General features: G+C 34.3%; 1 protein-coding gene across 2 annotated transcripts in view; it reads right to left on the reverse strand.

Moving 5' to 3' along the window:
• Sam-S (S-adenosylmethionine Synthetase) overlaps positions 1-24,215 on the reverse strand; it is a 32,935-nt gene extending 8,720 nt beyond the window's left edge. The window contains exons 1-6 of one of the 2 annotated variants that reach the window (XM_023161694.2): positions 24,069-24,215; positions 10,302-10,622; positions 6,176-6,253; positions 6,000-6,122; positions 3,681-3,793; positions 724-867 (exon numbers count right to left, since the gene is read on the reverse strand). In XM_023161694.2, coding sequence (XP_023017462.1) covers positions 724-867; positions 3,681-3,793; positions 6,000-6,122; positions 6,176-6,253; positions 10,302-10,413 — 570 coding nt within the window. In that variant the 5' untranslated portion in view covers positions 10,414-10,622; positions 24,069-24,215. Of the gene's footprint in view, positions 1-723; positions 868-2,481; positions 2,595-3,680; positions 3,794-5,999; positions 6,123-6,175; positions 6,254-10,301; positions 10,623-24,068 lie in introns of both variants that reach the window. The other variant, XM_023161693.2, reaches the window with a different exon arrangement.
• Between the last annotated feature and the right edge of the window lie 270 nt (positions 24,216-24,485).

A 24,485-nucleotide genomic window follows, 5' to 3' on the forward strand; every position in this document is an offset into this window, starting at 1 on the left:
GTAAATTGTATCCATTGGTATGCTATGCTGTCCCATTCTTCTTGGTTTGCGAGTGTGAGTTCCTGAAGGGTAATAGGAGGGTTGATTCTGTTTGAGATTGCTCGTTTAACGAAATCGCACATATGTTCAATGGGATTCATGTCTGGCGAATTTGCTGGCCACTCTAGTGCATTTTGAACTCTTCTCGTGCGATGGATTCTAGCATTGTCGTCCATGACAATGAAATTGGCTAAGGCAAGTGTCTTACGCCGAAACATCGATGTCTACCAGTGAGGATGACAGTGTTCCATTCAAGTGAAATTTTTATCTATCTTTTAGTGTATTGTGTAGAAATAATATCTGATTTGATTCCACAACGAATGTTTGGAATACAAACTGAGTAGAGAAGGGTGTTTTTTGTATAATTCAGTGTACTTCTTTTAAAATTGATCGCTTCCTTCATTTCTTTGGAAGATTCCCAAATTTTTTTGTATCAAGATGGAGTGGTCGAAAGTAAAAAACTTTCTTTCCCAAAAATCAGTCAATCCTAACCCTTTCAATATGAACTAGTGGAGCTGCAGATTATGTCCCCAACAGAGTTCAATTGAATGGTAATTCAAATAACTTGTTTAAGTTTAAGAGCGCCTCAGAAAATTAGTTCACATCATTATCTCTCAAGAGTAGCAAATACTAATCAAGACATCACTGGCGCTATGAAAAGTACCTAATAATATTAATACTTGCCTGTGTCTTGGTATCTGGTCTGGCCCACCAAAATTCGCCTGACCTTCTTAAATCTGCGATCTTGTGATTTAGTCTATGAGCCAGAACCACTGTCAATGGCATGGATTCTTCGGTTTCATCTGTAGCATATCCGAACATCAACCCCTATTGAGAAAATAATTTATGATTAGTCTAGAGTCAGTTTTCCAATGTGTTTAAAGATATCGATATTTGGAGGTTAGTACAATTCTAAAACATTTTGAAAGTAGTGCAACCACTATTTTCCACAAAAAAATATTTGCAGTCCTCAGTATAGAAAAATAATTTTGATAACCAACAAAATGATATGAAACACCATTAAAACAAGGTACTTTCATTAAAGTTTCAACTTTTTTATCATCCACAAAGTCTAATAACCTGCCTGTTATCTGACTCTTATCAAAAGCTGCTTTGAAAATAGGTTTCATACCAATTTTTACATGCCTTATAAAATAATATAACAACATACTTTCAAACGAAGAAATTTCATCTTTATATTCTCTAAATATCGATTCTTTTTATATTCCAACCTCGAGATGACAGATTTATATTGTAAGATGAAACCCCCATAATGTTTTGAAATTGAATTTTGAATGACAGCCCAATTATATTCGTGCAATGTTCAACAAAATCCATAGAGATAATGATACTTGTTTGAAACAAAAAAAATACACTACCAATTTCAGTTCACACTTCAAATTTGAAAATACCTACTTTTGAATACTGCTACTGCTAATACTAGTTTATGAAAGTCTATTAAAAAAATAGGCATACACAAGTTATACTGGGGATACTAGATCAAACAAATATTGGTTTCGTGGCCTACAAGACCTCCTGATCTGACACCTCTAGTCTTGCAATCCATGCCCAACATGGAACATACATTAAGACCAATTCCAAATTTTTGCCGAGTGGAAACGTTTGTTATAGTTGTAATTACGCCGTGAAACTGTTCAATTCCACGGTTTTGATAATCCGCCTTAATTTCTGAACAAAATGATCGATGCGAAATCGCTAAATCGATAGAGAAACTGCTGAAGTATGATAAAGGGCGAATTTGAATTCACCACGGCTATGCGACTACACGCGATTAGTCAATGAATTGTCGAAGCCAGCATTACAAATGACAAGTTCCGAGGTGGAAATATAATACCAAGAATCACTATTATACCTACAGATGTGCCAATTCATTTTGAACATGTGCAATTTGTTTGTTTTTCAGAAACGTATAAAATATTGGCTCCTCCACAAAAAAGAATATGTTCGACTGGAATAATTTAAAGACGAATTTACATAAAAGAGCTGTTATTATGACTCAACTATAATAGTAGGAAATGAATTGTTTCATATATCAACAGCTTTGTTGACGCATGCAAAAAATAATGAATTTTAACCAGTTAGGTAATTTATGAGTTTTTTTATTACAAAGATAAAAATTTAAGTCTTTTCTATTTATACATATTGGTGAAGACATTGAAAAAAGTTTACTGTGACAAGAAAACCCCCAAAAAAAAAAAACAAACATCATTATCTTTATAGATTCAAGACTCATTTGTGAAACAATTTTTCAGTCAGCTAAAAAAGACGATCACATAAAGCCAATTCACTGAAAAAAGTGCATGCTCAAAAAAAAAACTGTAAAAAAATATGTAATCCCGTTAAAGCCAACAGGTCGTTCTAAAAGTCCTTACAGTTCCGGAGAAGTCCTAAAAGAAAAAAAAAAAAACAAGTATCATTCACCTGGTCGCCTGCACCAACCTCTTCTTCAGGTTTGTTAATGTGAACGCCTGCAGCGATATCTGGCGATTGTTGGTCCAACGCCAATAAAACGTTGCATGTCTTGTGATCAAAACCTGTTCAAAATTTGTAGTACAGTTAGTAACCAGCACAAAAATCCAAGAAACCTTATAGATACTTGTAAGTTCGCAAATATCTCGGTAAGTTTACGATAATATCGGTAAGTTCACGATAATATCGGTAAGTTCACGAGAACAACGGTAAGTTCACGATAAAATCGGTAAGTTCACGATAAAATCGGTAAGTTCACGATAAAATCGGTAAGTTAATGAACATTTTGAGCAAGTTCATAAAGAAATGGCTGAAATATTCTGAAAGGTTGCGTTAATATTCCGGTAATTACAAAAATAATCTTTCTTTTTCGAAAATGTACAATTTCACTTCGTTATTTCAAAAACAAACATTGATTTCGAAATTGAGCATGACTGAAAAATGTAAATAACTGCTCAAATTACTCAAAGTGATTTTTAAAAATATTTCGTCATTAAAATTTCGGAAAAAAATAATGAAAAACGGTCTGTTTTCAAAAAACAGTAGGTTCAGAAAAAATATAGAATTTCGAAACAGGTAAGTTCGTCTACATTAAGGAATATCTCGGTAAGTTTATAGCAAAACCTGAGCCTTTTATAATATTATCTAGTAAGTTCGTAAAATATTTCCAAATGAAGCATTATTCCCAAACATCAGAACTTCAACATTTTGATGTTGCAGTTCTGATGTTGCAGTTCTGATGTTGCAGTTCTACCTTTAATTTTGCAAAATATTTCTTGAGTTCACAAAACATTGTAAGTTCGTAAAAATACTCGGTAAGTTCACAAAATATTACTGTTAGTCAAATAAATTTTTAAACAAAATTTGCAACCATTATCGGTTAGTTCGATATAATTTAGAAGTTTGTCGTTATGCCTCAGTTATAAGTTCACATCATTATCACTCAAGAGTAGCAAATACTTATTTCAAACATCATCGGCACATAACCTACAACTACATGTTCTATTCTAAATTAACTAAGCGAACCATGCAAGCAACATCAAAAATTAGAAGTAAAGCAGTCTGTAGCGGGCTATAGTCGTCAGATAAGCGATTTTATTAAAGTCCCTGATGATGATCGACCCTTTATAAAATTTCGAAACGTTTTATACCTGATCCCCTGCCCCGATATCTGGTTCTTCTCTGTCCGAGTGAACTCCGTCGGCTATATTGGGCGATTGCTGTTCTATGGCCACCAGGAGGTTCAAGGTTCGCCAGTCAAAGCCTACAGGATTGCCAATTCAAAATTTTGAAGGGTTTTGTCGAAACAGAAATATGGTTATCGACCGATGGGTATGCAGGTATATAAGTATTATACTAGTAGTGAATTCAAATGCAATTAAAAAAAAATGCTAGGGTTAGTTTCGGTCTTAATTTTTTGTGAACTGGACTGTACTACAAACTAAACTGGATTTTGTTTTTAGAAGTAATTTATTAGCCCTGTCACAGGTCAAGGAAATCTTAATTTGAATCGTAATATGCTGAATATCCTCCAACATTTCGATTCTGACTTGCTTGAAAACAGTTGCTGGAAGTTCAAAGCGTGTCCCTTTCTATTTTGATTTCGTACACCCTGTATAATGAAATTCTTGACTGAGTACTTCTTTAAAACAAAGGATGCAAAAAAAAACACTCTAAATAAAATTTACGGCCGATTTCATAATCAACATCTAAAATCCACTTTACCGAAAGGAGACTTTACACTAAAGTTCCCTTTAAAGTAGCTGTTGCCGTCATTTGTTTTCATAATTGATATTAAAGTGCCATTTCCAAGTATCTTTTAAGTAAGTTGGTTAACCTAGAATAAGCAAAACTACTAATAAAGTAACTAATTTAGCATCGCTTACTGTCTGAACATTTAATGCAAAATAAGATTTTCTACATCTGAATATTTCTGCATCATGTCCACCAGGAGAATCATTTTTAACTAAGCTCTTAGCTGAACTTCTAGACATTCCCATAAAATCTGATACTATTATTTGCATATTTTCTGATGCTTAGAATCTAAAAGTCAACAATAATTGTTGTAATGCACCCACCTCTAAAAATTAAATAAAAGATTTTGATAATTCTATTATTAATACAAACTTTACAACTTACTCATTAGTAGGTAATTCAATTTGCTCTTTTATTTTATCTAGTAGATACAAAACAGTTTGTTATTTTTAAGCGAAAACGTTGGTAAAAGTCAAGCATATTTTTCAAAACTGTCTTGTTCTTTTCCTATACACTTTTGGGTCTTCTAGTATAAATAAATTCTTCATCAGATGAACTTGAGCTAGACGTTTCAAAATTATTCATATTATTATGATCAACGACTAAACGAATACGAAACTAGCAAAAGTAGCGAGTAGCACAAAAAAATCACAATTATAAAATTTGAGGTTATATTGTCGTTAAATGACACTTTCGCGAGTAAAAGTAGAGAAATCAACACTTTAACCTTAAAGGACGTTTTTGGCTTGAAAAATACTTCAAGTTGGTTATGAAATCAAAAATATTTATTAAGGTATCCTTTAAAGTTAAACTAATATTTATGTTTCTTCATGAAATCGGCCATTACTTTCTAATGCTTCTTTTAGGATTATCCTTTATCATCAGGTATACGGCTTTTGAGGGATAAAAGTAGGTGAATTTAGTCCTAGAAGCTGATACAATTTCTATAGAAATAAGCTTTCAAGAATGCAGGCAGTATATACAGGTAGCAGAATTAGTTGAAAATTAGGGGAGCCTTGGATTAAAAGTTGTCTGTGCCTAAGCTCTTTGCTAGAACCCAAATCATTTGTAGATATAAAAGACTTGGAAAGAACCAGCTTCAAAAGAAAATTTGTGAAAACCATATAAATGAAAGGTATTGGAATTTTCTATGTTTTTACCACTTTTATTTGTATTTATATTTAACGAATTATGGTATATTAGAGGCAATTATAAAATACAAGGGTCTCATAGAAGACAGAAAATTATCAAATAGGACAATGTGAAGACATGAATATGTCCCAGATAACTCTGATGAGAAAACTGGCGAAGGGATGAAACAAGATACGTCACGTTTTTCTGAAGGAAAGGGATTAGCAATTGTTATGACAGGTGTTCCACGATGAATTAATCTCAGTACATGAAACAATTTAATGACTGTAGAAAACTGGAAAGCGCTAGCAGATTCTTAGTCTTTTGTGGATACCCCACAAATACAGTGTTCTTCTTTTGAATTGCTATAATTCACCTACAATTGATACATAGTATTATTGTCACCTCAGTAAAATGCTTTCTACAAAACACCAAGGCCTGCCAGTTTTAGCAAAGTTCCCCAAAACCAACAAATGATCCCTGTTCTAGTACAACATGTTCTAGCAAGTAGTCAAGAAGTCACGAAAGAGCTAAATACACAGCACACCGAATAGGAAAAACTCAAAATATTTTGCACTGCTTACCTTTGGAGGAATCATCGTAACCGATATGTTTGACTGTGTCTCTGACTACTTTCTGGTAGTCTACGACTGCTTTGGAGGAAATTTCTCCGCATACCAGGATCATCCCGGTCTTGGTTACTGTTTCTGTGAAAAGGAGTTGGTTGAGATCGGGAAGGTTTGGTGGATTGGAAACTTACCGCAGGCTACTTTAGCATATGGATCTTGCTGCAAGTGTGCATCTAATATGGCGTCACTGATTTGGTCGCACATTTTGTCTGAAACAAAAGACGAGCTTATTCAAGATGCATCGAAGGAAAATACAAAATATGGGTAAATATTGTTTTCTGGATAACCATGGCTAGGTTGAACATTTTTCGAATTTTGCTGTAGGATGTGAATGGTCTAAGTTTTTATGGGATCTCTTTTTCCTTCCAAAAATTTTTCATAAACATCAAGGGATTGACAGTATGTAAAACTTTTTTACGCGCGCTTGACATGGGGAGTAAGCTAGTGGATGGGTGACGAGAGCGTTGTAAAAAGTGTGATCGAGCGAGGTGATCGAAGCGAAGTTGAGAGGTAGGTATAAGTTAGGGTAAATATTCGTTTTGAGGGCATCCGGTGATTTGGAAAAAATGTTTGAGTGTACTTACGTATTTTGATGCGTAGTTTACGAATCCGAAAGAAAAAAGCGGCCCTCTCCCTTATTAACAAAGTTACGACCCTTCGAAGTTCACAAGAGGGCAACTTTTCAGCCTTCTTTTTCACACGATAAACTATATAAAAACACAAGCATTTATTCACAAGGTCACCTTTACACCTTATTCCTCCTTAACTGACACTTTTCAAGTCAACAATAAACATTTTTCTTATAAAAAACTTAATTTACAAACGAATGCTTCTTCTGGTGACATTTTCTATTTCTAGGTTAGTTACTAGTGACATTTTCTATTTCTAGGTTAGTTACTAGTGACATTTCTGAAAAAAGCGGTTATTTGCCGCCGCTTACTATTTCAAATTCGTAGATTTGGATTTTTAGATTGACGTGAGTGATCAGAAAAATACAAAATGAATTTGAACGAAATTAATAATTTAGTGAAAGTAAGAGAAAATTTAATTCTTCATTTAGTTCCAGTAGGAGTGTTTGCAGCAACAATACGGCAGCACCAGTCGTACCAACTATGCCACTAACCTTAAAAACGTAAAATACAGAAATGTATAACCAAAAAGCAGCTCCGTACATGTTTCAATATTTTTATTGGAAAAATGTTGTTTATTGGAGTGAAAAATGTCAAGGAAGAGGAAATAAGGTGTAACTGACCTAGTGAATAAATGCTTGTGTTTTTAAATAGTTTTTCTTGTGAAAAAGAAGGCTGAAAAGTTGTCCTTTTCTGAACTTTGAAGGGCCGTAACTTTGTAAATAAGGGAGAGCGCCACTTTTTTTCTTTCGGATTCGTAATTTACGCATCAAAATACGTAAGTACACTCAAACATTTTTTCAAAATCGCCGGTTGACCTCAAAACGAATATTTACCATTTACTAAAAATCGTTATTTGTTTTAAAATTATGGATTACCATGTGGTTGAAGAACAAAGAGAGAGACAACAAATAATTGACACGAACAGCTGTCATGTCATTCAGTTTGAAAAAAGTGTTTGTTCTGTTTTGTACTCAGAGTAACAAAAGACAAGTGTTGTCTATGTTGAAAATATGGAACAAATGAGAACTGTTATGGTGCAAGCTGTTATATCACGTGATATATGTTTAAATAAGTTTTACTTCAGTCGTGTGGTCTAAAATACACTCGAGAAACTACACCAAATTTCATTAATGAAAAACGACAAAAATTCAGCGATTAACAGATTTTGAATGAAAGTTTGAACAAAGATTAGTTTCTCCAAACTAATGAAATGATATATTTCAATTATTCATAATTCATTGTTGAGATACTTTTCATAAGCCAATCATTGATCATTTAAAAATCTCTTTCTGCTTTTTGTTCAAAATTTTCGCAAAGTTTGACCGTGTAGATCATTAAGATAAATATTGAACAAATTTGGACTCAACACAGAACCTCGAAGCACCCCACACGCAAATAATTCTTTCCACTTGATAATTTTTTACTTTGACTTGATGAATGCTCTTGGCCAAATATACAAGTTATTCCCTTCATAATAATGATTTGAAATAAACTTCATTATTATTTTGACCAACAATAATTATTTTGATAAATATGAATAAAGGAGTTGAAAAAAATTCCAAGGTATTATTATCATTATCGTTATACCCAATTAAAAATCATATCTAAATGAATGCTTCTTAAAAGTATAAAAAATACATTTTAAATCGAAGTGATAATATGTTATAATTGGGCAAAGCAAAAAACTATCTGACTGCAGATAAAAATAACGATGGAAAATTTGATCACCTTGATTTTTGAATGTTTTTTCAGTAACTAATCGTTATCACCAAAGTACCTACTTTATTATAATGTGTCAAAGGTTAAAGCAGATTAAAAATATCTAGCCTAGAGAATAAAATCTACACTAGTAGATGATCAACAATTTTTCAAACTAGTTCAGATATGTAGATGATATTTTAGTCAAAAACAAGATCTTCAGTAACTAACCGTTATCACCAAAGTACTTTATTATAATGTGTCAAAGGTTAAAGCAGAATAAAAATATCTAGCCTAGAGAATGAAATCTACACTAATAGGATGATCAACAATTTTTTCAAACTAGTTCAGATATGTAGATGATATTTTAGTCAAAAATAAGATCTGAACCAGGCCTATCCAGTTTCATAGACTGATAGTAAACATTATGTGACTCTTACTTTGGTAATCTTACTGATAAGTTTGTCAAAAAAAAACAGAATTGGACGTAGCCTACAGAACAAATAATTTGAGTCAATTCATATTTGAATGGTCCCCCTTTATTGAAAGAGGAAATTGGTAATATACCTTAAAAGTAGGTAAAATGATGTCTCAGGTAAAAGTATTCATTATTCTTCAGTTTTATTAGTTCGTTTCTAGGAAGGTAAATAGTTTAGGTATTGAATTTACATGTAGAAATTTGTCAGGTAGTAATAGTATGATTAAAAAATGATAGAATTGGCGATCCTTGATGAAAATACATCATAACGTATTAGAAAAACACACTTTAATGACGTGTGACGATTTTGTAAACTTCAAAGTGGAAATCTCCCTTTAATTTTTTTTGAATACGTTCAGACAATAAAACATTAAAATTACAATCACTATTTCTATAGAGTAAATAAATAAATTCGTTATCAGAGCCTGACAACCCTCTATTTATTCAACATATCCGTCGCAAATAAACATGTCGGGTTTTTCCGTTTAAAAATATTCGCGGAATTCCCACTAGTTATTTCCCGCCTCATTCATACACAGTTGCCACACGCTTTCACTTTTCACGGCGTTATTAGATTCGCCGGTTCGAAAACAAAACAAAAACAAACCCAGACAGCGACAGCTAAGGCTTGCCGCACACCGGTAACTTTAGTGAAGCAACTTGAGTTTTTATTAATTGAATAGCGATGCATTGTGTGGTTTGTGAACCACAACGCAAAAGCTTTAAGGAGTCAGTGATGTACTATGTTTATTTCTAAAACTTATGTATATACGTCTCTTTAATGCTACTGCATGCATTATTATTATTATTATTATATGTTCAACCCAGGCAAGTGCGTGAGGTTAGATGCTTCATGTACATATTACGATAAAAAGTGAACGATTGTATATATGCAAATAAAAGACTGTACAATCAACAAGTGCAATGCAAAATAAATAGTTAATGTAATAAATACCAAACGACGTTACAATCTTTGTCTTGAAGATGATCAATTGGTAATTGAAACACGTGTCAAGGTGTTGAAAAACGGTTTGGGGATAAACAATATTCATTACTACACCAAAGGTTCCAAAAATTGCATAACAATAACACCTGTAGACCATGTAAAAAGAAAACCCCACAAAATTCGTTAAGATTCTTGAATTCGTCACGTTTTTCTCTAAAATAAAAGAGGTTTTTCATTCGGGTCTATTTCACTAGGACAGAGGTTAAAAGATTGCCAGTGTGCGGCTAGCCTAACAAAACAAAATAGCGGCAAGCCATGTTCGGACTCCTACGACGCTCGGTGCACATGGACTTGCATCTTTCACCGATAGCTTCTCGATCGGTATCGAAACAACTGAACGTATCGCGTATCATCGTTCAGCGCCAAAAATAAAACGCTACCACGCGGTTTCACCGCCATTTTCTCGTGTAAATACTAACAGAAAAACGGTGCTGTGTACTAACCTGGATGTCCCTCTCCCACAGATTCTGAGGTGAATAGAAACTCTTGTCCGTCAGCCGTCTCGTAGCCGGAATGGCCGTTCGCGAAGCCATTTGTTACTGTCGTTTCTGGCATTCTGAACCTCGGTTTCGAGCACTAAACACTAGTTGTACGTTCGTCTTAGTTACTGTGGAAAAGAGGCAGAGGCGGAGGCAGCGATCGTATTTATAACCTCTGCTCTGTCACGTGACTGCTTACGATCGATGTCGCCTCGTTGTGCTGTCGTCGGTGACTGGAGAGCTGGCAACGTTGCGGCGTGGCGTCTGAGGTATTGCGACTCGAAGCTGGAAAATGAATTTTCGAATTATTATGGAGATATTTGAATATTTTTAATGTTCTTGTCATGCTAGGGAAAATAATAAACCAAGTTTTACGTTAGAAACCTGTTTGTTAGGTAGATATATATCTATTTGAATATTATAATCTATATTATGATTATAATTTTGAATATTAATCCTTATTTAAAAGTGTGTAGGAGTAGATATACAGGGTGTCAGTTTGTAAGCGTGCATTTTTTAGGCTAATTTCCAATTTAAATACATCAACCCTCTAGCAGGGGCGGAGATAACCTCTAAAATCCAGGTGAGTCCAGATACCTCATTTTGAAAATCGTTCAGCTACTTATAAAAACAACTACTGGACCAAAGTTTATTAAGGTGAAAGAAATAGTTTTTAGAATATTGAAAAATGACATGTTTGAGGGGGTATGGCGGGGATTTTGGACCGTCTGAATGGTACCTATGGCGTGGTTATTTTCGTAGAAGATTAACAGAAACCAATTATTTAAAAAATTTGCCTGTAGGCCGATTTTTTAAATTGCGCACCAGGTGCGCGTCCCGCGCACCTGTGGTAAGAACAACATTTTCCTTTCTCTAAAAACGCCATACTGTAAGAAGTGGTTTACCAAAATCTACACTATCTCCCGGTCTATGCATTACATTATAAGCAAAGCGAGTAGTGAAGATGATTTTGATATAATAATTAAAAACAATAGGTCATGGCATCAAAGAATTTCGTCATTGCACATTTACACGAGTTTTTTTTACTTTTCATAAAGCCGTTCACAACAACACATCCATTCTGCTGTTTACAAAACATGAGGAGTTACAAAATTATAATGATGTAAATTCTGAGATTTGTTCATGGCCTCATCGGCAGTACTTGGTTTTTCCTATCAGCTTAGAAAGAAGTATTTCATCAGGGTTGACGAGAGGTTATCTTTTCATGAAAATATTATGAATTTTATGATGAGACGTTAAATTCAAGGTCAAGTATCGAACGGAGATCTTGGGCGAGATCTTTGATTATTTAGGAAACGTGAGAAATACGGAAAAATGCAACAATCGAACAAAACCACAACTAAACAGTAACTGTCTCGATTTTGACAAAACAAAAACTTGATTTGTCAAAATTTTAAACATTTTGAAGACTGTTTTTGTCAACAACGAATTGTCCCGTCGGCAGGCGGAAAGCTCAAAAGTTTTCGGTGTTTTGTCTTTGTTTTTTAAAACGGTTTCATTTAGCTTGTCCTGCTTGTCCTGCTTGTCCATTAGATTCTTTATGATCAGAAATGATTATTGAATAACAAAATTAGGTAGCTACCTAACTATTTTATTAAAGGGGAACTGCTGGAAGGTAGGGTGCACTATATCGTTTACTTGAACTATACACTATGAAGGAGATGCAAATTCAAGATGGCCGCAGCTACAACATGGCGGATTACATATTTTGTCTCAACCACCTCAATATGGGTGTCAAATGACAGGGCTTGACAAGTACTATAGTAGTACACTATGTAACCTATGCAAAGAACTTTTTCAACTCAGAATCGGGATAAAAGTATGGATTTCAAACCCAAGTCAAGATTTTGTATCGCGTCGAGGACTGTGTGGCATTTCGGTGGATAAAAGTTAGAAACTAAAAACTTGAAAATAAGATAAGTAAAAAAAAAAGTAAGTCAAACGGTTTTATTGACAAGAAAAAAGATAATAATGATGTAGATAATGTCCTAAAAATAATTCTGAGAGTCCTAGGTAACAGTCATCACACCACTCTCCTCAGCAATCTACGGTTTTGAACAGGTAAAATAATAATAAAAGCGTTAGACATACTATTTACATATTAACTGAGTATTTCATCAGTATATATATATATATATATATATATATATATATATATATATATATATATATATATATATATATATATATATATATATATATATATATATATATATATATATATATATATATATATATATATATATATATATATATACAGGCTGATTCACGGTGGATGGCACATTAGATGTTTCTGGTGAACCAGACAACGGATCACTTTGAAAATTTAATGGAGGGCATATTCGGACATTCTCTAGCCAACTAAAATATTTTCGACAATGCGGTGTTGCCGCTTCTATTAGAAAGCAGTAGCAACTTTGATTTTTCAAATGGAACACTCTGTATATAATATTATTTTTGGAATCTCCAACAATTGCCCGACAACTTTTCTTGATATTTCCCTATACCTATCTGTTACCGTTTTCGAAATAAAAATTAATTTCAATTTTTTTCTTCGAAAATCATGACTTCTAAAAATGCCGATATCTTTTAGTTAAGAAGTACTATGATATCGAAATTTGGTTTGGAGTTAGGTGATACTTGGACACTTCCCACACGTCAGCCTAATCTCCGTTACTTCAATACAGGGTGGTAAAAAAATACAGTTTTTTCGTTTGCTTGAAAAATTTGCTGAAATTTGATTATTTTAAATGGAACACCCTGTATATTATTGAAAATTTGGAAAGCTGCTGAAATTTGCTTTCTTTCTATGTATATCATACCTATAACTAACTAGTCAAGTTTCATACTTATGAACATTTATTTGTGAAAATGTCCCTTCAGAATGGTATTTCCATTCGGTATTTGGTAAGCAGGCCATGATTACTATTTGACAGTAGCGTTGTGACATTCTCCTAATAATATCGACATTTTCGTCACTTCAGAAGTTGCAAATACCTTCAAAACGATGGAACAAAACTATTCAAACGAAGTTCTTATGAATTTGTTTATTATTTTTGGACAGTGTGACAAAATTATCAGCAGAACATGTAGAAAGTTCAATGAAATGTATCCGAATCTACCGGATACATTTCATCTAATTTTCAATTGTCAATAAAAAATAGGACAATTTTTTTTATTTTACCAACGGTAATCTACTTTTTTGCCTATTAAGGATAGCTCCACCAAAGGAAAAAAATGCCAGGGTTTTAGCTTTAGTTTGGCTCTATTTTCAGGGCTCTGTATAAATTATAAACAATCGAGATACAGTTTCGGGAGTCGGGACTTTTTTTACGCAAATTCATTGATCTTTTCAAATCCTTTTTAAAATTTCCAAAATTTTGAAAATTTTCCGAGATATCAAGAAGAAACTAAAGCTCCATTTTTTTTACTTAATTGTTTATAACTTTTGTAATTTTTACCGGCGCGTTTTCGGACCTTTCCTTAAACTTTCTAGGCAAAAATACGAATCGAATGACACCTTGGTCGTAATTTTTGGACAAGGCTGAAAAATATTACAAAAAAAAGTACATGTTGAACTGGACTATATAGGTAGTTGAGAGAGATTAATATTTCGAAACTTATTTCGAACTCAACCAACATTTGTAAAATGATAAACTTTCGAAGAGATCATCAAAACATTCGTTGGAATATTGATTATTGAAACTTTGTGATTGATTGTATTGATGATTTATAAACTACATCTTCATAAAGCATCTGTATCTGCAGAGTAGGGAGGGTGAGTGTAGACCCACGCACTCAAGCCACATAATAATAATAATAATGAATATGTTTTATTATTAATATAAGTAAAATCGAAAGTCATAGTAGATAATAAAGAAATTTCGTTTAACTAGTAAAATACGAACATAAGCTTAAGCAATAAGAACAATTAAATATAACTAATCAATATGAATAAAAATCAAGTTAAAAAGATAATAAAAAAAAATTGCGAATAAACTTGAAAAATAATCAAGTTATAATATAACTTTTCGTCTAAAATCCACACATGATACATGGTCTTACCATAGCATATACAATAAACATGCTAAAAGGTGTCTACAAAGTATTCTTGTAGACTGTAATAGGGCTTATCTACTTAAAATTTCTTTACAGCCTTTCTAAAACGCTTGCCTGTCAAATTAGAGGACCTTACATCGATTGTAAATTTTAGCACCATTGTAAAATATTGAATCCTTGACTGAGTTAGAGGTGGGAATTGGGAGCCTGAGGCTAAACTCCGTATTTCGAATTGAATAGGGTAAGGTCGCTACATTATATCTTGATTTGTGTTTATTCATCAAGCATACTGTCTCCAAGATGAGAAGTGCAATGACAGTTAATATTTGATTATTAATAAAGAGTTCTCTGCAAGAGTCTCTTGGTTTTACCTTACAGAGGTATCTTATAGCTCTTTTCTGTTTAATCAATATAGGATACAAGAGGGTTGGACAACATGCTCCCCAAAAAGGTATCCCATATCGAATTTGGGAGTCAATTAATGCATAGTAGGCCGTTTTTGCAGTACTGAAATTCAACTCCTTAGAAACTACCCTCACTGCATAACACCTAGAGTAAATTTTACTTCCGAGCTGTCGGACGTGTTCATCAAACTTAAGCCTATGATCAATCAATACACCCAAAAATTTTGTGTTAGATTTATTTTGCAGGACACCACCGTTCACAGGAAGTTCGTCAAGCACGCATTTGAATGATATTATATTTGTTTTAGCAACATTAAGAGAAAGCAAATTAGCGTCACACCACATTTTTATTTTTTCCAAGTCAGAAGTTATTATTTTATGTAGTTCGATTTCATTTTTCTCTTTCCACAAGATGGTGGTGTCATCCGCGAAAAGTGTAAAGCTGCCCGATATGTTGATTTTCGTACAATCATTTACATATAATAGAAAGAGAACAGGTCCCAGCACGGATCCCTGTGGTACACCACTATCGATTGCCCTTCTTTCTGAGATTTCTGTTGTTCGGACCTTTTGATCTCGTCCTGTGAGATATGATTCAAACCGTTGATAAGTTGTGCCCTTGAACTCATGACGATTGAGTTTTCTAAGCAGTATATTGTGATTAACGCAATCGAATGCTTTAGAGAGATCGAAGAAAACTGCTGCGGCTGCATCACCAGCATTTATTTCTGAATAAAGATCGTACAGAAAAGAAAAAATTGCATCATGAGTGCTTTTTCCGGCCTGGAGCCCACATTCATCCTTACTTATGATATGATGTAAAAACAAGAAATCATTCATTCGAATCTTAACTAGTTTTTCGATGGCTTTCGATACAGTTGGTATTAGATAAATAGGGCGAAGATTAGAGGGATTATCTAAATCTCCTCCTTTATGAAGAGGGATAACTACCGAAGTTTTCAAACAAGAGGGAAAGAGACCAGTTCTAAATGAAGAGTTGATAAGAGCTAGCAACTTCTCTAAGGCTTCGATAGGTAAATTCAAGATAATTTTTGCCGAAATTTCATCATATCCAGCAGCACTTTTGTTCCTAATATCCTTCAGAGTTTCAATTAGTTCACAAAGACTGGTGTCATATAATATGAGCATATCATTCATTATAATACTATCTAGATTGACCAGAGGATCATAAGGGGTGTTAATTGACTTACTCAGTTTATGAGCAATCATGCAGTGAAATTCATTAATCGTGTTAGGATTAATTGGAATGTCAACTTTTGTTTTCCTTGATTTCTCTCTCAGGTCATTTATAATTGTTCCTTTGATTTTGTTATTCGACTCTCCAATCCTGTTGTTATAGTACTTATGTTTAGCTAGTTGGAGAGTGGATCTCCAGATTTTTCTATAAACGTTGAAATAGGAAGAAAAGAAATGGTTATTAAAATTTTTTTTTGAGATAATGCAAATTAACAGAAGAGATCTTCAATCATTTTTGTCAACCAGGGTTTCTTAGTTTCCATTTTAATTTTTTGATTAGTGACCCGTTGTACATCCTCCCGAGTAGTTGCCCTCCCGGAGATTTTGGAAGGTTCTACGACATTGCGCGGCTTCTTCAACATTCTTGGGATTCCCTCCGTGGAGGTGCTCAAGTAAGGGCGCTTTCCTGCAGAGGCAGCCGGTTTCTTGCCTTTGTTCAAGGTGGAGCTCTTGGCACCCGCCGCAGGAAGTGCCCTTGCTGTTGGAGGTGGAGTGGGGGAGCGGGGGAGGAAGAGGGTGCACTTATACTTGCTACCACTCCTGCCTTTATCGATCTATTTCTCCTTTTGGCCTCGGCGCCGCAAATGCGCTTACACCTTTGCTTTTGTATTAGATCACGAGTTGGTCTGCCATGTCCAGCCTCATTCCAATTGGTAGATTGGGGTGGACATTTCTGTTCATCCCCAGCTACCGCCATAGATTGAGGTGAGCATTTCTATCCAGCCTCGGGATTGGTTTTTGTTTTTTCAGTGTCTGTTGTTGTGTTTGTTATATTCACTTGGGTTCCCACGAGTAGCAGGGGAAGAGTTGGTCACTCTGGCAGAGCCCCGCATTACCAGAGATAGGCTGATTAAGACGGGGTTTCGCCCGTTTCCTCAAGGAGGATAACCTTAGCTTTGGTAGGCTGGTCCTCGGTGGCATGTTTCGCAAAGCTTTTGTGGAGTTTTGGTTTCTCTCACCCTACTTATTTCTGCCACCGACCAGGAGTCCGGCGACCCAGTTTGTTAGCAGAAGCTGTGATGCTTCTGAAAATCTGGATGGCTTATCAATATTGCTGTTAACAACGGTTACGAGGTGGATATTATTGACTCAATTATGTCTAAAAATAGCAAAAACAAGTTCTGAACCAGGCCTCAGTAATGAACTGTTCTTTTTGAAGATGGGAGTGATTTTTTTCAATTTCAATAAACTGAGGAAATTATATCTGTGAGGCAATTATATCAGAGGTGGCAAGGGAGGCTTAGCCTCCCCATGAAATTTGAGGCTATTCATCGCAATAAATTAAAAGATATTGACAAATAATTATGATTTTTTTTTTCTAAAAATGCTTGGTTATCATTACTATACCAATGATTTTTAATATAAACACAAAATATGCCCGAAAAAACACTATCACTCACTACGTAGTACGTACCAAACTGTATCATGCATCAACAAAACTCAAACGCACCGCCCATGAACGAATAACGAATAAACCATCAACCCGAAATAATGAATGCTATACGTTGCAAGGAAGCCAAGCCTCCGACCGCTTTAAAAAACACAGGCTTCACGAGACCGATCCAACCTGCGACATACGTCCCGATTTGTAATTTCAGTTGCAGAAATTATAGCGTTAGAGGAGGCTAGCCTCCAGTTGGTCTCCGTTAGTGTACGACTGCGTTTGTTTTTTATTTAATTATTCGGACGGGATGCCGTGACGGACCAGGACTGAAAAATATTTCGGTAAATCGTATTAGTGTTTCTTGATAATATTTGTTATTTGTGTATAAAACAGGCAGTATTGTATTATAGTAGTGCTTTTTGGTAATATTTTTAATGTGTTTTCTTTCAATTTCTAGGTGTTTTTAGGTTTTCACTTTTCGGTAAGTTTTTTTTTCATTTATTATGGATACGTTGGACGAAATAAAAAAATCTGACGATGTAGTCGATTGGTTGGTGACAAATAATTGTAAGTCTTTATCTTATGATAATAAATTATACATTATTAAAACTATGGGAAGGCCTCAACCAAATTTGATTTCAATTAAAACGTCAGATAATCGACAAAATCGAGGATTTAATATTAGTTGGTACGATAAATGCGATTGGTTAACCGGCTCTATTAAACGAGAAAAACTTTTTTGTTGGCCCTGTGTTTCATTTTCCGTACAAATCGAATACCAAACGTATTCTAAAATAGGATACTCCGATTTAAAAAATTTACCTCGTTCTACAGAAAGACATTTTAAATCTAAAGATCATCTATTTTCGTCTTGTAAATTAAAATTGTTATGCAAAGAAAATATAGCAACAGCTTTAGATACAGCTCAAAAAAAGGCAATAATTTCTTTTAATAATCAAGGTTAAGGAAAATCGGTCGAATTTAAAAAGACGTATCGATGATATTACGATTTATTTGGGTTTCCAAGAATTAGCTTTTCGTGGACACGATGGACCGAAGATTCAATTGATCGCGGCAATTGCAAGGAACTTTTAATGTTATCGGGCAAATATGATTCACAATTTGGCACTTTTTTAAACGGTAGCGTTTTTTCGGGCACACCAAAAACCATCCAAAATTAGCTTATAGACAGTGTGGCATCTATTATTAAGGAAAATATAAGCAAGGAGATTGAAAGTGTTTCTTTTTTTGCATGGGAAATTGATGAAACTACCTATATTACTTGTACATCACAACTTTCAATCGTTTTTGGATATGTCAAAGATGGTAATGTGGTAGAACGTTTTATGGGTTTTCATGATGTTTCATCTGGGCGCACAGCTGACGATTTGTTTAATTTTTCAATTCGTACGCGTGACACCTATAATTTTAGGCAAAAGTTAATTGCGCAAACCTATTATGCAAAGCGTGCAACAACATAAAAATTTTCGCGCCTCCGGCGGGCTTCTCTGTGTGTATATAGTCTTTATGACTTCAGCCTCCCCTGTTCTCCAATGCACGAGCCGTCACTGTTTTATACCATCCAAGAAACACTTCATTGTGAGATTTTCCTACACAGTTTCACAAAAACGCAACACGTGTTTCGCTTTATAATAGCTTCCTGAAGCGTCAATAAAGACACGCCTGAAGGAGCTATTACATAGCGAAACACGTGTTGCGTTTTTGTTAAACTGCGTACTGAGAATTTAACAATGAAGTGTTTCATGGATACATTATGGATTTTCATCACAATTTTCAATCTAGGCGTGTTTCAAATTTTCAAAATTGTTCAAGTATTATCGTGAATAATTTCATTAACTTTCATTACGTAACGAGTCAGTTCATTCTAATTATTGAATAGATTAGCAATATCATATCATTCAGTGATAATATAATTACCATGGCCAATAACTATGACCCTGCGGAATTTGGATCTTTGTGTTATTTCTGACAAGACATTCGAGGTTGCTCTTGAATATTCAGTTGACTTTTCACATATAGTCGGTGGGCATACGTGAATACTGGCTGTAAGTCAAATCATCTGAATCAACAATTCATTCAGGCTAGTCTTAACTCCCTACTGGACTGACACCTATCAGAAAACAACCACTCCCCTGGCTAATACCACGAAGAGCATTGGATTATATCCGACAAGTGTCAGTGCAGGATTCTTCACTGAAGTTATTCCTGCATATGCTGTTGGCGATTCTGCCGCAATAGATTTTCAATTATTGGAACACAATTGCAGACCGGTTTCGGGCGGTTTGGCCTGAACTAATTGTTCCTTTAGATTAGATGATTTGATTCAAGTTCGATAAAGCTATTGTGTAGCGAAACACGTGTCGCGGTTTTTGTTAAACCCTTTATAGTGAAAAGCATACAATAAACTGTATCAATTAGTTTTGATATAGATTTTCATCAAGTATCCGCCAGTTCTAATAAATTATTTGATTTATAGCCAGTTTTCAAGTATGCCCACTGACTATATGTGAAAAGTTTTATTTTCTTATACGAGGAATTGTTCAAATTTCATCTCCATGAAGTTAGCAAGGCAACTTGCAGTAAAATTATTGAAATATATTTTTTTAATTGTCGAATAAATGTCGAGAATTTGTCGTGAAAGAAAAATAATTGTCGCGCATCTCCTTTTTTTTATAAGGGGTGGCCCTGCTAACTGGATATTAAGTTAGCACAGCACCTGTAGTGAAATTTTTAATATAACTGAATTATTAAAATTCATTACTAGTATTTGTCGAATAATTGTCGTAACCCAATCCGTATCAAAAAATTTCCTGTAACGTTTTTTTCGGAAAATATTGCGTTTTACGTGTCATACTTTGTACTATATGGATATTTTGAACCATATGGCAACACCGCAACAGGTATATTTGATTTCTTCATATATTCTTTAAAAGCAGAATTGATATATCGTATGTAAGTATATTAAAGAAGAATTATGAATTTCTCCCAACAAGCAACGTGATCCTGTTTTTCTGTTAAATCCTTTTTTTTTACAAAAGATACCTGATTGATGAATTGTCGTATCTTTTTCGACAATTGTTTATGAAGGAAAAACAATTGTCGCTCTTCAACTTTTTGACATCAAGTGAGTTGCATTTGAAAAAAAAAAGTTGGGGAGGGTTGCAGCTAAGGGGTTGAAAAAAAAATCATTTTATTGCCAAAAAATGCGTACAACGTGAAATCAACTGACGTGTTTCAGCGTTTTTTTCCCTAAAATACTGGTTAAAAAGATATTAATTTTTTCCTGACTTTTGCGCACCCCTGTATACTTTGTTTCAGCTTTTACTTTTATACATTTCTATATTCCATTATTTTCAATATCTACTTCATATATACTCTGTACTAATAGCACTTCCTGTAACTGGGTACTCCTGTTGGAAATAAATGGCTTGTTTTTTTTCTTGCATTGAAGAGGGGCCAAGCAGCCCGAAACCGGTGTGTTCCAATAATTGAAAATCTATTTTGGCAGTTGTATCGCCATCAGCATATGCAGGAATAACTTCAATGAAGAATCCTGCAATGACATCTGTCCTTGTTCCTTTAGATGAATTGATATTAAGTTTGAGAAACACTTTTTGTTAGAAAAATTGTTTTTTTATTGTAGATGTTTGAGATGTCTATTCTCAACTTCTTATCACCTCTACAGGGTGTTCCTTAAACACATGCTAATATTTAAGGAGGTAATTCTTAGACCCATTTTAAGGAAAAAACGTCCTATGGACGTATGTCCCAAACGCCTTAACTTTTGAGATACAGGGTGGCAAAGTTTTCAAAAATAATCAGTTTTTTAATAATAACTGAGATAATTTTGTAGACATCTTTGACATATTTGGTACATATGTTCCATGCCTCAAGGCGCATTTTCTGATGCACGATTTTCTTAATTTTCTCCTGCCAGTGGCGTACGTACGAGTTTTGAAATGTATATTTTTGGCGAAAAAAATACCACGCCACTGCTTTATCTTGAATTAAAAAGTATTTTTGAAATCTCCATACATTTTTGACCACATTTGATTTGCTGGGTTTTCTTTGTCCGACGCATGGTTTTCGCTCAAAAAATTAAAAAACGCTTTACTTAAGGATAAATTCCTTAAAAATCTGATGCGGTATCGTGCATCGACTGAAAGCAAACTAAGAGATCAGATTTGTTGCAAAATAATTGAGGATCTCAAAGGTATTTGTTTGTTGTCAGATGCACTGTTCTCAATTAAAATTACGTAATAACGCAGCACCGCTTTCAATTTTTGAAAACACAAATTTAGTTATCCTGGAATAAATGACGTATAGCAGAATTTATTTACTGCACCTCTTGGAAATATGGAGTTTGTCGATATGTGATTTCTTTTAAAGATTAAAAGCAGAAAAAACAGCGTACCCACCATAGCAATAAAAAAACGAATTCTCTGTATGTACAAACGTCAGTAGCTAATATTGATGTTGGTTTAAAGTAAGGTGTTGGTGTTTAAAATTGTCACAGCGCGTTTTGATTGATTTTGAAGTGTTATTGAGGTTATTTTGGTAGTCCGCTGTTTTTCTGAATATCAGTAAATATGGTAAATTATACGAATGCGGAAATGGCGCAAATGCATTACGTATATAGCCTTGCCGATGGTAATGCAACAGAAGCCAGGCGCATTTATCAGGAAAGATATCCTAATCGTGCCTTACCAGATAGCCGAACCTTTTCAAATATTCATCGTCGACTTGGGGAAACTGGTAGTTTCAAGAAAGGGACTCCGGAAGGTAGACCTCGTGTAGTAAGAACTCCTGAAATTGAGGAAGCGGTGCTGCAAGAAATTGAGGAACATCCTGAGACGAGTACGAGGAAGATCGCTAGAACTCTGGATATTTGTCATCAAATTGTTTGGCGTATTTTGGTTGATTTTTTTGTTATACCCATACCATATTTCAAGAGTGCAGGCATTACTCCCCAGAGATTTTCCACAGCGTGTGAACTTCAGTCAGTGGTATCTACAAAGTATTGCACTAAATCCGCAGTTTGAGACACAAATTTTATTCACAGAGCAAATTTTTCTCGGAATGTCATTCAAAATTTCCATAACAATCATGTGTGGGCTGAAGAAAATCCCCATGCAATATCCGAAACCCATTTCCAACACCAATTTTCGGTTAATGTATGGGCAGGAATTATAGGTGATCATCTAATAGGCCCATTTTTTCTACCAGGACGCCTTGATGGTCGTTCTTATTTACACTTTCTCGAAGAAGACTTACCTGGGTTATTGGAAGATGTGCCACTTGCGTTAAGGAATCGAATATGGTACATGCACGATGGCGCCCTTGCTCATTTCAGTGTAATTGTCCGAAACCATTTAAATACAGTTTATCCTAATAGTTGGATAGGTCGCGGAGGACCTCAGCAATGGCCAGCAAGATCCCCCGATCTCAACAGTTTAGATTTTTTTTATGGGGTCACCTTAAAACTCTTGTGTATAAAACTCCCGTTGATAGAAGATTTAAGAAAGCGAATAGTTGCCTCGTGTGAAACTATACGAAATACGCCGGGAATATTTGAACGGGTGCGTAATTCCATGCGTAGAAGGGCGAAAGCATGCATCCTAAGTGCAGGTGGCCACTTCCAACAATTTTTATAATCAGTTTTGGTTTAATTACTAATTAACAAATTTGTTCTATTCGTTTAGACTTAGTGTCACAAAATAAAATAAAACTCGTTTTTGTGAAAAATTTATTTTTTTGCAGATTATGTTTTCAAATATTATTAGGGAATTGGTAATGCGTTATGAAGCAATTTTCAGATTCTCATTCATTTTAGAATTGATCCAATTTCTTAATTTGCTTTCCGTCGATTTTTATTATTTTGAGTGAAAATCATGCGCCGGACAAAGAAATACCAAGAGATCAAATTTTCTCAAAAATAAATGAGGATTTTAAAAAAGATTTTATTTTGAAAAGAAAGCATTGGCGTAGTACTTTTTCCCCAAAAATATTCAATTCGAAACCCGTAGGAATGCCACTGTTTGAAAAAATACAAATTTCTGTACATCAGAAAATGCGCCTTGAGGCATGGAACATATGTACCAAATATGCCAAAGATGTCTACAAAATTATCTCAGTTATTATTAAAAAACTGATTATTTTTGAAAACTTTGCCACCCTGTATCTCAAAAGTTAAGGCGTTTAGGACATACGTCCATAGGAAGTTTTTTCCTTAAAATGGGTCCAAGAATTACCTCCTTAAATATTAGCATGTGTTTAAGGAACACCCTGTATAAATGTTAGTTTTCGGTGGAGAATGAACCTCAAAATATCATTTATATATGAACACAGAAAATACACGAATATTGAGAGCTTGTTCAATTTTTTAACAAGGTCCTGCTCAAAATTACATTACATTTTATAAAATAAATCTGATCTTCTTTGGATTGATTGCTATTGTATCACATAAAATTGACCTATAGTCATATTTGACGTTATCTAAAGCTATATTTGATTAGCATTAAAACTGATGAATAGGGTTAAGGAGAAATTTTGGAAAGTTCAAATTAACAGTGAAATATCACCCACCTAAAATTACACCTTTACCACTATCACAAAAAACTGAAACTGATGCAGCTGCTTTAGTCGCGAAATACCGGTAAAGACCAACGAAACGTTCTACTCTAGAATACGAACCTCAAAGGACTGAATTCTCATTCACCCTGCCTTCTTTATAAGTAAGTCAACTCAACTCTGACCTATGATCCCGAATAGAAATAAAAAGAGATGGCGAAATCTATTTAGAAATACGAAAATGATAAGTAATTAGCGAATCAATAAAAAAACAACAACAGAAAGTATGATAATTTATTTAAAACACTCCGTGATTTTTTTGATTGATTTAACGAAAATTATTCGGTGGAAAAGTTGGAATTTTTGCATTGATTTTGTTTCCCAAAATTTTAGGGAAGGTCCGTAGAACAGTTTTTTGTGTTTCCAGTTTTT

Source organism: Leptinotarsa decemlineata, unplaced genomic scaffold, assembly GCF_025532065.1.
Source record: "Leptinotarsa decemlineata unplaced genomic scaffold, Ldec_3_MD MMD2_tig00002974_RagTag_RagTag, whole genome shotgun sequence".
Classification (NCBI taxonomy): Eukaryota; Metazoa; Arthropoda; class Insecta; order Coleoptera; family Chrysomelidae; genus Leptinotarsa; species Leptinotarsa decemlineata.